Source organism: Oryctolagus cuniculus, chromosome 2 (genome assembly GCF_051225735.1).
Source record: "Oryctolagus cuniculus isolate XC-2025 breed Fujian yellow rabbit chromosome 2, ASM5122573v1, whole genome shotgun sequence".
Classification (NCBI taxonomy): domain Eukaryota; kingdom Metazoa; phylum Chordata; class Mammalia; order Lagomorpha; family Leporidae; genus Oryctolagus; species Oryctolagus cuniculus.
The window spans coordinates 183,195,263-183,209,266 of record NC_142868.1 but is presented as its reverse complement, the minus strand read 5'-3'; the positions used below and the strand labels follow the sequence as shown (position 1 = coordinate 183,209,266).

The window sequence follows — 14,004 nt, the reverse complement described above, 5'->3', positions numbered from 1 at the left end:
CAGCACAGCTCCAGCCGTTTCGGCCAATTGGGGAGTGAACCATCGGATGGAAGACCTCTCTCTCTCTCTGCCCCTTTTCTCTTTGTATAACTCTTTGACTTACGAATAAATAAAAAAAATTATTGACTTTATTTCCCTGCATCTTTTACAAACAGCTAATGAAATTTAATAAAAAATTAAGCACCTGTGGGGCTGGTGCTATGGCATAGCAGGTAAAGCCACCATCTGCAACACTGGCATCCCAGATAGGGGCTGGTTCAAGGCCCAGTTGCTCTATTTCCAATCTAGCTCCTTACTAATGCAGCTGGGAAAGCAGCAGAAGATGGCTCAAGGGCTCGGGCCCCTGGACCCTTGTGGGAGACCCAGAAGCTCCTGGCTTCAGATTGGCTCAGCTCCAGCCACCGCAGATGAAAAAGATCGCTCTGTCTCTGAACAAATCTTTAAAAAAATTTTCAGAACTCAGCATCACAATTTCTTTGTGGTGATTTAAAAATACATTTTCTCAATTCATTCTAAATGACAAACACAGTAACTTAATACCTATTAAGGGGAGTTAATTAGTATTTGGGAAAGGAATTAAAACTAGATTCAGAACAAAGTTTAACATACTTTTCATTATTAAAAATATCTAAACATTTTCTTTAAAAATGTTTCCTACTAGGGTGAGTATCTGCACTGGTAATTAAGAGATCGGCTGGGATGTCCGCTTGCCACATCTCAGTGCCTAGGTTTGACACTGGCTCTGCCTTCTGACTGTAGCTCCCTGATAATGCAGATCCTGGGAGGCAGCAGTGAGGGCTCAAGGAGTTGGGTTGCTGCCACCCGTGTGGGAGAGCTAGAGTAAATTCCTGGACCCGTGTTTCAGGGAACCCCTAACCCCTGACTATTGGGGCAATAAGGGAACAAACTAACAGATAGGAGCTCGCTCTCTCTGCCCCTCAAATAATTTTTTAAGAAATATTTCATATTAAACAAGTATGTATGTAAACATGCAGAACTCTTTAAAAGGGAAAACAATCTACATGTATGTTACTCAATGAGTCTTTACTGGCTTCATCAGTTTGCAATCACACTTTACTACCAAAAACATCTTTAATATTCACCTTATAACACTCTGCTGTTTGTCCTCCAGTCATAACGCAACATATCTTTGGGTTATTCTTAACTACTCAATGGCAAGCACATATTCCATACGAAACTGCAGATCACGAACAAACTGAGTTGTGCGACTCACTGCATAATATCCTAACAGACAACATATGCAGTGCTCTGAAATACACTGTCAGAATATTCAACAAGAGTACTTTAAGTTTCGCATTTATAAGCTTAAGGAAAATTACTCACGTGAACATTTTACACTTCTCCCCTCCCCCCCCAAAACAAAACAAAACAAAAAACCCTTAGCTTATCTTGTCACAAGTACAAAGCTGCTTACCATTCATTGCTGTGGGAAACTGAGCCATCATGGTCTTGAATTTTCCTTGCTAGCTCTTGGCCATCTGCAACATAAAAGCATGGTGCCATTAATAATACAACAAGCACAGAGCACAGCTTTAGTGCGCCCACTAAGCAGGAGGAATGTCTGTCCCCTTAGCTCACACTTACAGCAGAAAACAATGCAGAGCTTCTGCTGCTGCTGAACAGGCAGAACGTACACTGCGGAAGGGTAAGAGATTTTGTTGGGAAATGGTGCTGCCCTAAAAACAAAGCCATTTTCCTTTTAAGGAAAAGTCACACATTTAATAGTAAATAACGATTAAAGAAACCTTTGGCAAGAATCAACATTTTGATAGAAATTAATTTGGGAAAGAGGAGGGGCTGTTATAACTAGGCAAGAATGTATATCAGGAGCCGGAGCTCTGGCATTGCGCGTAAGAACGTCATCTGCAGTGTGGGCATCCCATATAGGTGCTGGTTCAAGTCCCGGCTGCTCCACTTCCAATCCAGCTCTCTGCTATGGCCTGGGAAAGCAGTGGAAGATGCCCTAAGTCTTTGGGCCCCTGCACCTCCGTGGGAGACCCGGAAGACGCTCCTGGTTCCTAGCTTCATTTCAGTGCAGTTCCAGCCATTGTGGCAATCTGGGGAGTGAACCAGCCGATGGAAGACCTCTCTCTCTCTGTCTCTCCTTCTCTCTAATTCTGACTCTCATATTTAATAAATAAATCTATTAAAAATGTATCTCAGAGAAATCAACTATCCATATAATACATGTAAGAATATTATGGAAATCCATAATACTCTTTTTATAAAAATCCCCCAACAAGAAAGATATCCAAAATAAATGTAGAACAGCTATTTAATTAAGTTCTACAGGTTTAAAAAAAGTATAAAAGTTATTAAAAACATACATTAAAATGCACACATATGTTTATTTAAACATAACTAAATGTGCTAGCTAAGCTCTGTGCACTAATAAAAGGGACTTTGGAAATTAACGGCTCTGGGATCAAACCCAGCTCTGCTATTTTCCTAGCTGCGACCATGGAAAAGTCATTTAATCTTCTTTGAGTCTCAAATTCCTCATCTATAAAAATACTTCAGGGGTGGAGGTGTAGCCTAGTGATTAAGATACCCGCATCCATCTCAGTTCGCTTGGGTTCAATGCTCAACTGCAGCTCCTGACTGAACTTGCTGCTACTGAAGACTAAGCAGCAGCAGTGATGGCTGAAGTAACTGGCTTCCTGCCACTCACACAGATCAGGACACTGTTCCTCAGCTCCCAGCTTCACCCACGCCCGGTCCGACCCTGGCCATTGTGGGCTTTTGAGGACTGAACCAAATGATGGCAGCACTTGCTCGCTCGCGCTCTCTTTCTCAAGTAAATAAAACTAAATGAAAAAAAAAAAATACTTCACAGGAGTAATATTGAAAATATTAAATGTAATCCAGTACACTGCCTGCCATATTGCCACACAGATGTTCAATAAATGGCTCCATTTTGCAAACATCCAGGACAAAAGAGTGAAATACCATTTTGGACCCTGAATTCATTATTTAATTGTAAATAAACTCAAAATTCAAAGTATGTTTCATGAACCCTGAGGGTAGGACCAGTTAGGGAGGATAAAGGCCTAGGAAATTTATAGCAATATACTTAGCAAAACCACAGATCCAAACAGTCAGGAAAACAGCACTATGGTAGAAGACTACATTCTCATATATTTACCTAAATAACTTAAATATTAATATTTTTAGAAGCCTAAGAAAAACATTCCCATAGCTGATTTTAAACAAAGAAGGCACTGAGTTACATATCACACCACGGTAGGTGTCACCAGAGCAGCTGTGGCTGCCAAGAAGTGTCCCAGTGTGCTGCTACCCGGTGCATTCAGAGTGCTCAAGGATCCGGCCTTCTGCTCTGCTGACCCAGAAACAGTGACCGTATCAGTACGACCACCAAACATGACTCATGCTAACCAAAAAACTGGTATGTTACCCCAATTCACTTATTTATATAGGAAGTGACAGCAGCATTTCTTCCCAAAAAGCAAACTATTCCATCTACTAAATGTTGACTTGATCATTGTGTGTGAGCTAAGAGAGCAGACTGATTAGAATGACATCAGTATCAACAGTGTGATGCACCCATCTATACAGCAAGGATAGATCAGCACTGGACAACAGGATCAGGTAAACCACCACGAAGGCTGCCAAAAACGGCTCCGCCAATTTTATTCTTTTGATTCCTAGCTTTTCTGTATGTTGCTACTACACATTATCCTCCTCTCAAGGTGTATATTCTTTCTTTGGGTTTAATAAGCTTTGCTGCAATGGAGTTTTAAATCTGTTACCATACTGAGACTTTACTTGCCACCACATTCTTCCTGGGTAGGAGGAAATTTCACACACGAACTAGCTGGTTTTCTTCATTGCTTTCTCAAAAGGTAAAATCCAGGTACTAGAGTATTTACTGTACAGAAAAACAATCTCCTGTCGTGGGGTAGTCAGGAACTCCTAAAGGAGATTCTGTTTTTGTCTTAAAGGATGAGTAAAGATTAGTTATAACTATAATGTTAAGAACCTTGGACTTGGACCTGACAGGAGTTCTTAAAGGTTTTAAGGAGAGGAACACAGTCAGATTTCATTGAGGATAAACAACCAGCTGTGAAGAGAAGCACCGGGGGAAGCAGGGAGATCAGTCAGGGAAGAGCTGTGAGCAGCATCTGGCCCTGATCTGGACAGCAGCAGAAGAGAAGCTGCGGTGAGCTGCAGCAGCAGCGAGGGGGTAACAGCAGCAGAGCTCAGAGACCCTGTGGACGCAGGGACAATGGAGTGAAAGGAACGACACAGACACCTCCGGAACTACAGCTCATGGAACTGCGTGAACTGTGCTGCCACTGGCTGGAAAAGTGAACAGAGAGGGAAGTCTCATAAATCAAGCTGTGACTACGACTTCCTCAAACACAGAAATTCTTCAAACATAAAAACATCTTTACTTCCTCAACTTAAAATTGTCATAAGTAATGTTAAACCAAAATAAGCTGCGTGCCTATCTGCTTCCAGATATGCACAGCAAGGGTCCCTATTTTATTAGTTCTCTGTGACTGAGACAATTTAAAAATGTGCTAGAAAATTCAGCAAAAGAAGTACAGAGAACACATTCTGTAAGTCTGCATAAAAGCACATGAGTTACCAAAGATGGCTAGGACAACAGAAAGACAAATGGTCACAGAGTCTCAATTAATCAGATCCAGGTCTAAACTTGGAAATCATCTGTCTAGAACCTCTGCCTGATCATCACGCAGTCCATGAATAAACAGAACGCCACACGCATGCCCAGTAATCCTGAAATAAACCCAGAGGATGAACCAAACAATATAATGTGCAGGGAGGGCAAATCCCTTGGATGAAACTGAGGGTACAAATATTACAGTACCTCTACCTGGTATGTGGGATTTAGCCATCCATGTATACTAAGGCATCGTTACAGAGTAACATTAACATTTATGTCCTTATGTAACATCTGATTGTGGCAACATCTAAATATGGTAGCATGTTGGAATAAATAAGCTTTTAAAGCATACACTTTCATATGTTAGATTTATACTAACTCTCTCCGCCCTACTGTGGAATAACTACCTCATGCTTAACAATTCTACCATTCAACCTACAGACTTACAGAGAAGAAAAATTATTGAAATTTTTAAAAATACAGCAAATATGTAAGACTTTGACTTTTTTTTTTAAATTATCTATCTTATTTGAAAGGCAGAGTTACAGAGAGGCAGAGGCATAGGCAGAGAGAGAGAGATCTTCCATCCATTTGTTCACTCCCCAAATGGTCGCAATGGCGGGAGATGGGCTGATCCAAAGCCAGAAGCCAGGAGTTTCTTCCAGGACCATCTTCTACTGCTTTCCCAGCCCATAGCAGAGAGCTGGATCAGAAGTGGAACAGCCGGGACTCAAATCAGCACCCATATGGGATATCAGCACCCATATGGGATGTCGGCACTGCAGGCAGCAGCTTTCACCCAATACACCACAGCGCCAGCCCCGAGATTTTGACATTTTAAAAAACAATTGCAGGGCCAGTGCTGTGGTGCAAAGTGTTAAAGTCCCAGCCTGCGGAGCCAGCATGCCATATGAGCGCTGGTTCGAGTTCTGGCTGCTCCATTTCTGACCCAGCTCTACTACGGCCTGGGAAAGCAGCAGAAGATGGCCCAAGTCCTCGGCCCCCTGCACCCACGTGGGCATCCTGGAAGAAACTCCTGGCTCCTGGCTTTAGATCAGCCCAGCTCCTGTCGTTGTGGCCATTTGGGAAGTGAACCAGTAGATGGAAGATCTCTCTCTCTCTCTCTCTCTGCCTCTGCCTCTCTGTAACTCTGCCTTTCATATAAATGAATAAATAAATCTTTTTTTTTTTTAAAAAAAGGTAAGTTGATTTTGGTGCAACAAATTTTGAAATCGATACAGGTTTTTTCATAATTTTCCATGAACCTTTTAAAGACCCGCCTATGTGTCATGCTGATCATCCGTGAGAGTCGAGTACGTTTCAGATCCCACACAGGGAGCCTCACACACCGAGGAGCACTTCCCAACACTGATGCTCCTTATAGCACCTGCAGGGCTGTCGCTATTCATCTCATAAAGTAAGAACCAGAAGGCTAAACTACTCGCCCAGATTCTGTAGGTGAAGCTACAATGCAATCCCAAACCTGTCCAGTTCTGAAGTCTACAAACTTCCCATGGGTTTTATCTACCTCTTTCTTGCTAAAATGGAGATAAGTAATGATGAGTGGGCTGCAGGTTCCTAAAAGCAGCAAGTAGCTCAACGTTGGTACGTTTGTAGGGGAGAAGAAAAACAAGCCAGGGTTGTCACTCAACACATAGGACTACATCACTCACCTACAGAAACTGGGACGCGTTCATTGTTTCTTACCTCTTGGTATAATGCTCTGAGAGAAGAAAAGGGTAACCAGCATCTAACTATGCCTGCTATCTATTTCAGGCACATGTAATTCAAGTCTGCACTCGGCAAACATCCCTTTCTCCTCTTTGGAAAGGTGAGATGAATTGCTTCTTGGCTTTTTGGCTAAGATCAAGTGTGTGGAAGAGTGGGACGAGGGGCAATTTTGGCAGTGTGCAGTCATAATTTGAACATATAATTAACTGTGTTAAGTACCTATAGTTTTAGAATATCCATGTGGAGATTTTTCTGCTTATTAAAAATTAGTGGAGAACTATCATTGCTTCCTTTGCAGAAACCAAGAAAATACACTTGGCAGATAGGAGTAAGCACAAAGATTGCTTAGATTTAATACAATCCAAAAGCAATTTGGAAAAATCACCTAATATAATTTAAAGAATGTGAAAAATATATTCATTCTAAGGGAGAGAAGAGTAGAAATACTAGGAGTAGGAAATTCTTCTACACAGGGTCAATTAGACTCCACCCCCACATACACACACAACCTGCCAAACTCATGGCCACCTAAGTAAAAGAGCTCAATTAAAGCTAAATTATTTGTTTGCTTGTTTGTGTAGAAGCATGAAATTATAGAAAGAATGAATCATTTAGTCCTCAATTTTCAAGGTAGAAAACTAAAACAGCTGTACAAGCTCACAAGTTAATAACAAAACTGATCCCAGAAACCACATCTCTGATGTATGTGTTCAGTAGTCTATGTTTAAAAATTTCCCAACTTGCCCAGTCATATCACTTGGGACATTTACTAATTCTACAGATTTCTAGGCCCATCACAGGGACTGTGAATCAGTAGGTCATTGTGAGAAATGAAGCAAAAATCTAAAATAAAGCTACTAGTTTTTTTTCCCTAAAACATTCATTGATATCTCTCTCCTGCTTACTTTTTCCCCACTGATTACAACTAAAGCCCAAACTTCCCAGTACGAAATCCTTCAAACTTTCACCTTAATCCACTTTATCATATTCATCTCAGGATAGTTTCCTGGGGCCAGTGTTGTGGCACAGAGGGTTAAGCTGCTGCATGCAACACCAGCATCCCATATGAGCACTGATTCAAATCCTTGCTGCTCTACCACCAATTCAGCTCCCTGCTAATCTGCTTGGGAAAGCAACAGCAAATAGCCCTGGGTATGTGGGCTCAGAGTTCCAAGCTGCTGGCTTTGGCCTGGCCCAGTCCTAGTAGTTGCAGCCATTTGGAGAGGGAATCAGAGGACACCCCACCCTCACTTTTAACTCTGTCTTTCAAATAAATACATATTTAAAGAAAGGTAATTGTCCTCCATGTACTTGTTCTTTAAAAAAAAATATTTATTTAAAAGGCAAAGATACAGAAGGAGAAAGGGTGGGGGGGAGATCCTCCACCTGCAAGTTCACTCCCCAAATGACTGCAATGGCTGGGACTGGGCCCGGCTGAAGCCAGGAGCCAGGAGCTTCTTCCAGGTCTCCCATGTGGGTGCAGGGGCCCAAGGACTTGGGCCATCTTCTGCTGCTTTGACCAGGTGCATTAGCAACAAGCTGGGTCAGAAGTGGAGCAGTCAGGACTCAAACAGGTGCCCAGATGGGATGCCAGCACTGCAGGCAGAGGCTTAACTTTCCATGCCACAGTGCCAGCCCCCACTTGGTCTAAGCACACCAATCTGCTTGAAACATAATGCTTTTCTCTCTCTCATAAAGAGTTCCTTCCTCTAGCACAGGCACCACACACTTTCTTCTTATTCTTCAATTACAGACTCAGGTTTTTCTTTGAAAGACTTCCACTCCCCTAGATAGCCAGTCACTATCTCTTAGATATGTCCATAACACCTCTTCAACTCACAATACCCTCATTTGTTACACTGTATTTTTTAAGATGTATTTATTTATTTGAAAGTCAGAATTTTTTTTAAACTTTTATTTAGTAAATATAAATTTCAAAAGTACAACTTTTGGATTATAGCAGTTTTTCCCCCCATAACCACCCTCCCACACACAAACCACCCCATCTCCTACTCCCTTTCCTATCCCATTCTTAAGATTCATTTTTAATTATCTTTATATACAGAAGATCAACTTAGTATATGCTAAGTAAAGATTTCAATAGACTGCACCCACACAGACACACAAAGTTTAAGTACTGTTTGAATACTAGTTTTACCATTAATTCGCATAGTACAATGTATTAAGGATAGAGATCCTACATAAGAAGTAAGTGCACAGTGACTCCCGTTGTTGATTTAACAATTGACGCTCTTATTTACGACGTCAGTAATCATCCGAGGCTCTTGTCATGAGCTGCCAAGGCTATGGAAGCCTCTTGAGTTGACAAACTCTGACCTTATTTAGACAAGGCCATAATCAAAGTAGAAGTTCTCTCCTCCCTTCAGAGAAAAGTACCTCCTTCTTTGATGGCCTGTTCTTTCCGCTGGGATCTCACTCACAGAGATTTGAAAGTCAGAATTACACAGAAAGAAGGAGAGGCAGAGAAAAAGAGAGGTCTTCCATCTGTTGGTTCATTCCCCAAATGGCTGCAATGGCCAGGAGCTAGGCCGATCCAAAGCCAGGAGCCAGGAGCTTCTTCCAGGTCTCCCACGCGGGTGCAGGGGCCCAAGGACTTGGGCCACCTTCTACTGCTTTCCCAGGCAATAGCAGAGAGCTGGATCGAAGTGCAGCAGCCAGGACTCGAACCGGTGATCACATGGGATGTCTGCACTGCAGGCAGCGGCTTTACCCACCACACCACAGCACTGGCCTCTACATTGTATTTTAATTCCACATTTCATGTTTGTCTATTTCATATGTGCTGGGAATTTTCATTTTGCCTCTGCATGCCTAAGTAGATATCCCAAAGAAAAAAACTGGCAAATATTTGCTGTGTAAATAATTTGGTTAAGATACCCAAAAGGGGAAAAAATGGGGCTTTGTGGCACAGTGGCTTAAACTACTGCTGGCCATGTTGACATCCCATATGGGAGTACTCACTGGAGTTTTGGCTTCTCTGCTTCCAATCCAGATCCTTGCTAATAAGCCTGAGAAAGCAGCAGATGATGACCTCAGTGTTTGGACCCTTATTATCCATGTGGGAGACTCAGAAGGAGTTCTGGGTTTTTGGCTTTGGGCTGGCCCAGAGGTGGCCATAGTGGCCATTTGAGGAGTAAACCAGCAGATGGACAATCTCGCTCTCTTTCTCTCCTTCAACCAAATAAATAACTTTCTTTTTTTAAAGAAAAAAAAAGCAGCAGCAGGAAGAGAAGCCAGGTTGAATCAAACATAGAGAAAAGAAACTGGGGGTGAGTGCTGTGGTGCAGTGGGTTAACCCTCCGCCTGCAGCACCAGCATCCCATATGGGTACTGGTTCTACTCTCGGCTGTTCCTCTTTTGATCAAGCTTTCTGTTATGACCTGGGAAAGCAGCAGAACATGGCCCAAGTGCTTGGGATTCTGCACCTGCATGGGAGAGGTGGAAGAAGCTCCTGGCTCCTGGCTTTAGATCAACCCAGCTCCAGCCATTGCGGCCATTTGGGGAGTGAACCAGCAGTTGGAAGACCTGTCTACGACTCTACCTCTCAAATAAATAATAATTAAAATCTAAAAAAAAAATGGCCGGCGCCACGGCTCACTTGGCTAATCCTCCGCCTTGTGGCGCCGGCACCCCGGGTTCTAGTCCCGGTCAGGGCGCCGGATTCTGTCCCAGTTGCCCCTCTTCCAGGCCAGCTCTCTGCTGTGGCCCGGGAGTGCAGTGGAGGATGGCCCAAGTGCTTGGGCCCTGCACCCCATGGGAGACCAGGAGAAGCACCTGGCTCCTGCCATCAGATCAGCGCGGTGCGCCGGCCGCGGCGGCCATTGGAGGGTGAACCAACAGCAAAGGAAGACCTTTCTCTCTGTCTCGCTCTCTCTCACTGTCCACTCTGCCTGTAAAAAAAAAAAAAAAAAAAAAAAAGGAAAAAGAAAATAAACTGGTAAGAAAGCAGAAGAGGGGCAGCTGTTGTGGGGTAGTGGGTTAAGTCATCACCTGTGATGCAGGCATCCCATATCGGACACTGGATTCCAGTGTAGGGTGCTCTGCTTCTGATCCAACTCCTTGCTAATGCCCCTGGGAAAGCAACAGAAGATGGCCCAGCCACTCACGAGGGAGACCAGGACAGAGTTTCAGGCTCCTGGCTTCAGCCTGACCCAGCCCCAAGCCATTACAGCCATTTGGGAAGTGAACCAACAGATAAGATCTTTCTCACTTTCTGTTTCTCTCTTTCTCCCTCCCTCTCTCTGTCACTCTACCTTTCAAATAAATAAACCTCAAAAAAAAAAAAAAAAAAAAAAAAAAGCCAAATAGATGGCTATGGCATTGTGGCACAGCAAGTAAAGCTGCCTCCTGCAGCACCTGCATTCCATATGGGCAACAACTGAAGTGTTGGCTTCTCCACTTCCAATCCTGCCCCCGGCTAATGGCCTGGGAAAAGCAGCAAAAGACAGCCCAAATACATGAGGCCCTCCTATCTATGTGCGAGATCCAGATAAAGCTCCTGGCTCCTGGCTTTGGGCTCATGGCCATTACAGCCATCTGAGGAGTGAACCAACAGATGGAAGATTCTCTCTTCTCTCTCTTCTCTCTCTCCCTCCCTCCAACTCTGACTTTCAAATAAATAAATAAATCCATTAAAAAAATAAATAAAGCAAGTAAGCAAGCAAGCAGAGCAGACTCCAAACTATGTGCTTGAATCCCTGTGGTATCAGAGCCGTGGTCCCCTGCAATGTGGTTCTTTGGTTACTTGGTTGTTTTTCTTCAAAATATACTTTTAGAGATAAAGGTTTATTTCCTGTTGAATTCTGAAGGCTTTTTACTGTGAGATTGGAAGAAGGCTTGGGTCTTTCAATTACACCTTGAATCATGTTGGTTAAATGCTGGTAGGCTTCCATTTGACTGAGACTGACATTCCAAAGCAGATAATCAAAGTTCTGAAGGAAGATTTTATAAAATGCTCTCTAGTGCTTCCTCAACCCCAGCACATGTTAAGTACACACAGCCAACTTTTAACTTGCACTTGCTGATTAGCTGAGAAAAATGTCCCTGCCTCCTCTAGCTCCCAAGGAGATCAAGGTCAGTTCTGTATGGAAATGACTAGAGCAAAACAACCTAACAGAAAGTGTCCACAGGAAGATGAAGTTGTTCACAGAGCACATATACGCGGGCACATTCAAAAGGTCATGGAAAATAGAATTAAAAGACATGCTTATTTTGGTGCAAAAAAATTTGAAACCCACACATACATGAGGTCCTCAAAAAGTTCACAGAAAACATGTATAGTGAGAAAACTATTACTGGATTTCAAAATTTTTTCACTCCAAAATAAGCTTATCTTTTAATTCCCCTTTTCCATGAACTTTCTGAAGTACCCTCCTATTCCCCACATCTGTTCCCTCGTCCACCTATTCATTCATTAATTTATGTACTCATTTATTCATCAAACATGAATGGTCACTATAATAGAAAGACCAGAGGACAGAACTAACACTTCTACTCGGGATGTAAATCAAAGTATGGTACAGGTGGACAAAAGAGGTATTATCTGTGAAAGAAAACACCTAACGCGTCAGTGGCAAAGTGAATGAACTCCAGCTGTCCTCAGGGTGAATGACATGTGCAGCGTGTGGATGGACTGCTTAAAAAATGGAGCAGCTTCTGAACTGACAGACTGGTTAAAGGGAAGAACTAGCAACAGGGTAACAGAACCACTCCTATCCAAAGAGGAGCCAAGAGCCACATGGATGCAGGGGCCCAAGCACCTGGGCCATCCTCCGATGTTTTCCCAGGCACATTAGCAGGGAGTTGGATCAGAAGTGGAGCAGCCAGGACTCAAATGGGAACCTGTTTGGGATGCCAGCACTGGAGGCCACAGCTTTAACCCACTGAGCTACAGCAACAGTCCCCAGCAAGCATTTTAAGATACTGAACTAGATGTTGGAATCTTGAAACACATGAACTTGAAACACATGAATTATGAAGTGACTGGTATAATCCAGGTAGTAAGAACATGAACTTGAGCAAGGAACAAGAGGCATTTCAGAGATCCAGCAGACAAGATTTTTTTTTATCAGCTAAAAGTGGAGGGTGAAAGAACATCACAGATGAGTTTCTATCCTGCGTGACTGCAGAGTAGTAATATTAACCAAGAGAGATGCTCTAAGACAGTAAAGATGCTAACGTCCAAATTTGAGGATGAGCAACAAAATGCTTAATTTTGAGCAAACCTACTCTGGCATCCTACCACAAAGACAATCAGGCGGATACATCTAAGTCATCGTAAGAACTCTGAGACCCAGATGTGGGAGTCACCAAGGGTTGGGAATGGGTATAATCCTGTCAATAAACAACATACTCCAGGTAAAGAATGTATAAGAAACAGAGTAGTCAGAGGTTGAGAAACAGAATAAAGAGCTAAGTAGAGTTTCAAGGAGAAGATGGCTATCACTGCCAAATGTCAAAGAAGTCTAGACTAAGTTCTTAGTTTTGGCAATGTGTCATGAGCACAATTCCAGTAGAATGCTGCCCATAAAAGTCAAATTGAAGTGGATTAGGCAGTAAATTGGAGGTAAAATGTAGGTGATTCAAGAAAGTATGCTGTTATTGCAAGGGGAAGAAATGGTGGGAGGAAAGATACAAGGTTTTATAGAAGGCAGGCAGGTTTACTATAAGGTTTTACTTTTTATATAGAAGAATAAAACTATTTTTAGGAGGTCTGCATCGTGGCATAGTGGCAAAGCTGCTGCCTGTGATCCCAGTATCCCATTTGGGCACCAGATCAGGTCAAGGCTGCTCCAATTCTGATCCAGCTCCCTGATAATGTGTCCAGGAAAACAGTGGAGGATGGCCCAAGTGCTTGGGCCCCCTGTACCCATGTAGGAGATAGGGAAGAAGCTCCTGGCTCTTGGCTTCTGGCCCAGTTCTTGTGTTGCAGCTACTTAGGGAGTGAACCAGTAAATCAAAGAATCTCATTCTCATTGTGTGTGTGTGTGTGTGTGTGTGTGTGCACGTTTGTGTCTCCTCCCCCCGCCCGCCCTGTAACTCTGCCTTTCAAATAAATGTCTTAAAAAAAAAAATGAAAGAAAAACGTTTTCAGAGGAAAAAAGGAGAGGGTAGGAAGGTGAGCTAACATAATTAGGGTCCAGAGAAAGTAGAAGTAGACAGCTCTAGAGCATAAAGTTAGGACATGGGACAGATATTTCCAGCTCCAGGAATAAGGTTCAGGAATGGCAGTCAGGATGACTGAAGATACTCACAGAGGGAGGAAGGGGAATTGAGAATATACAGCTTTTTTCCTACAACCTTGCCTTTCCCATCTTCTTCCAGCTCAGACAATAGTATAAAGGGCAGGACTGAGACAGACTCTAATCTTCTGGACCCCCAAGCATCTAAGCACAAATTTCTCTCCTCTTCGAGCCAAGAAAGAGGTCACAGGCAAATCAGTTCCCATGGATCAACCAACGTGTGTGCAATTCAACTAATGTTCAAATTAGCTCAGGCCCTTACAAATCAAAGCATCTGTTAAACGAGTGAGTATGGAGAAACAGTTTATGCAGAGGTGAAGTTCATGTAAAAGCAGAGTA

The 14,004-nt window shown here is 43.0% G+C and overlaps 1 protein-coding gene across 22 annotated transcripts in view; it reads right to left on the bottom strand.

The window, feature by feature from the left end:
* ITSN2 (intersectin 2) overlaps positions 1-14,004 on the bottom strand; it is a 169,815-nt gene that overhangs the window by 134,798 nt on the left and 21,013 nt on the right. For all 22 annotated transcript variants that reach the window (XM_070069353.2, XM_070069357.2, XM_070069350.2 and 19 more), the window contains exon 2: positions 1,436-1,499. In XM_070069353.2, the coding sequence (XP_069925454.2) occupies positions 1,436-1,466 (31 nt within the window). In that variant the 5' untranslated portion in view covers positions 1,467-1,499. The remainder of the gene's footprint in view (positions 1-1,435; positions 1,500-14,004) is intronic.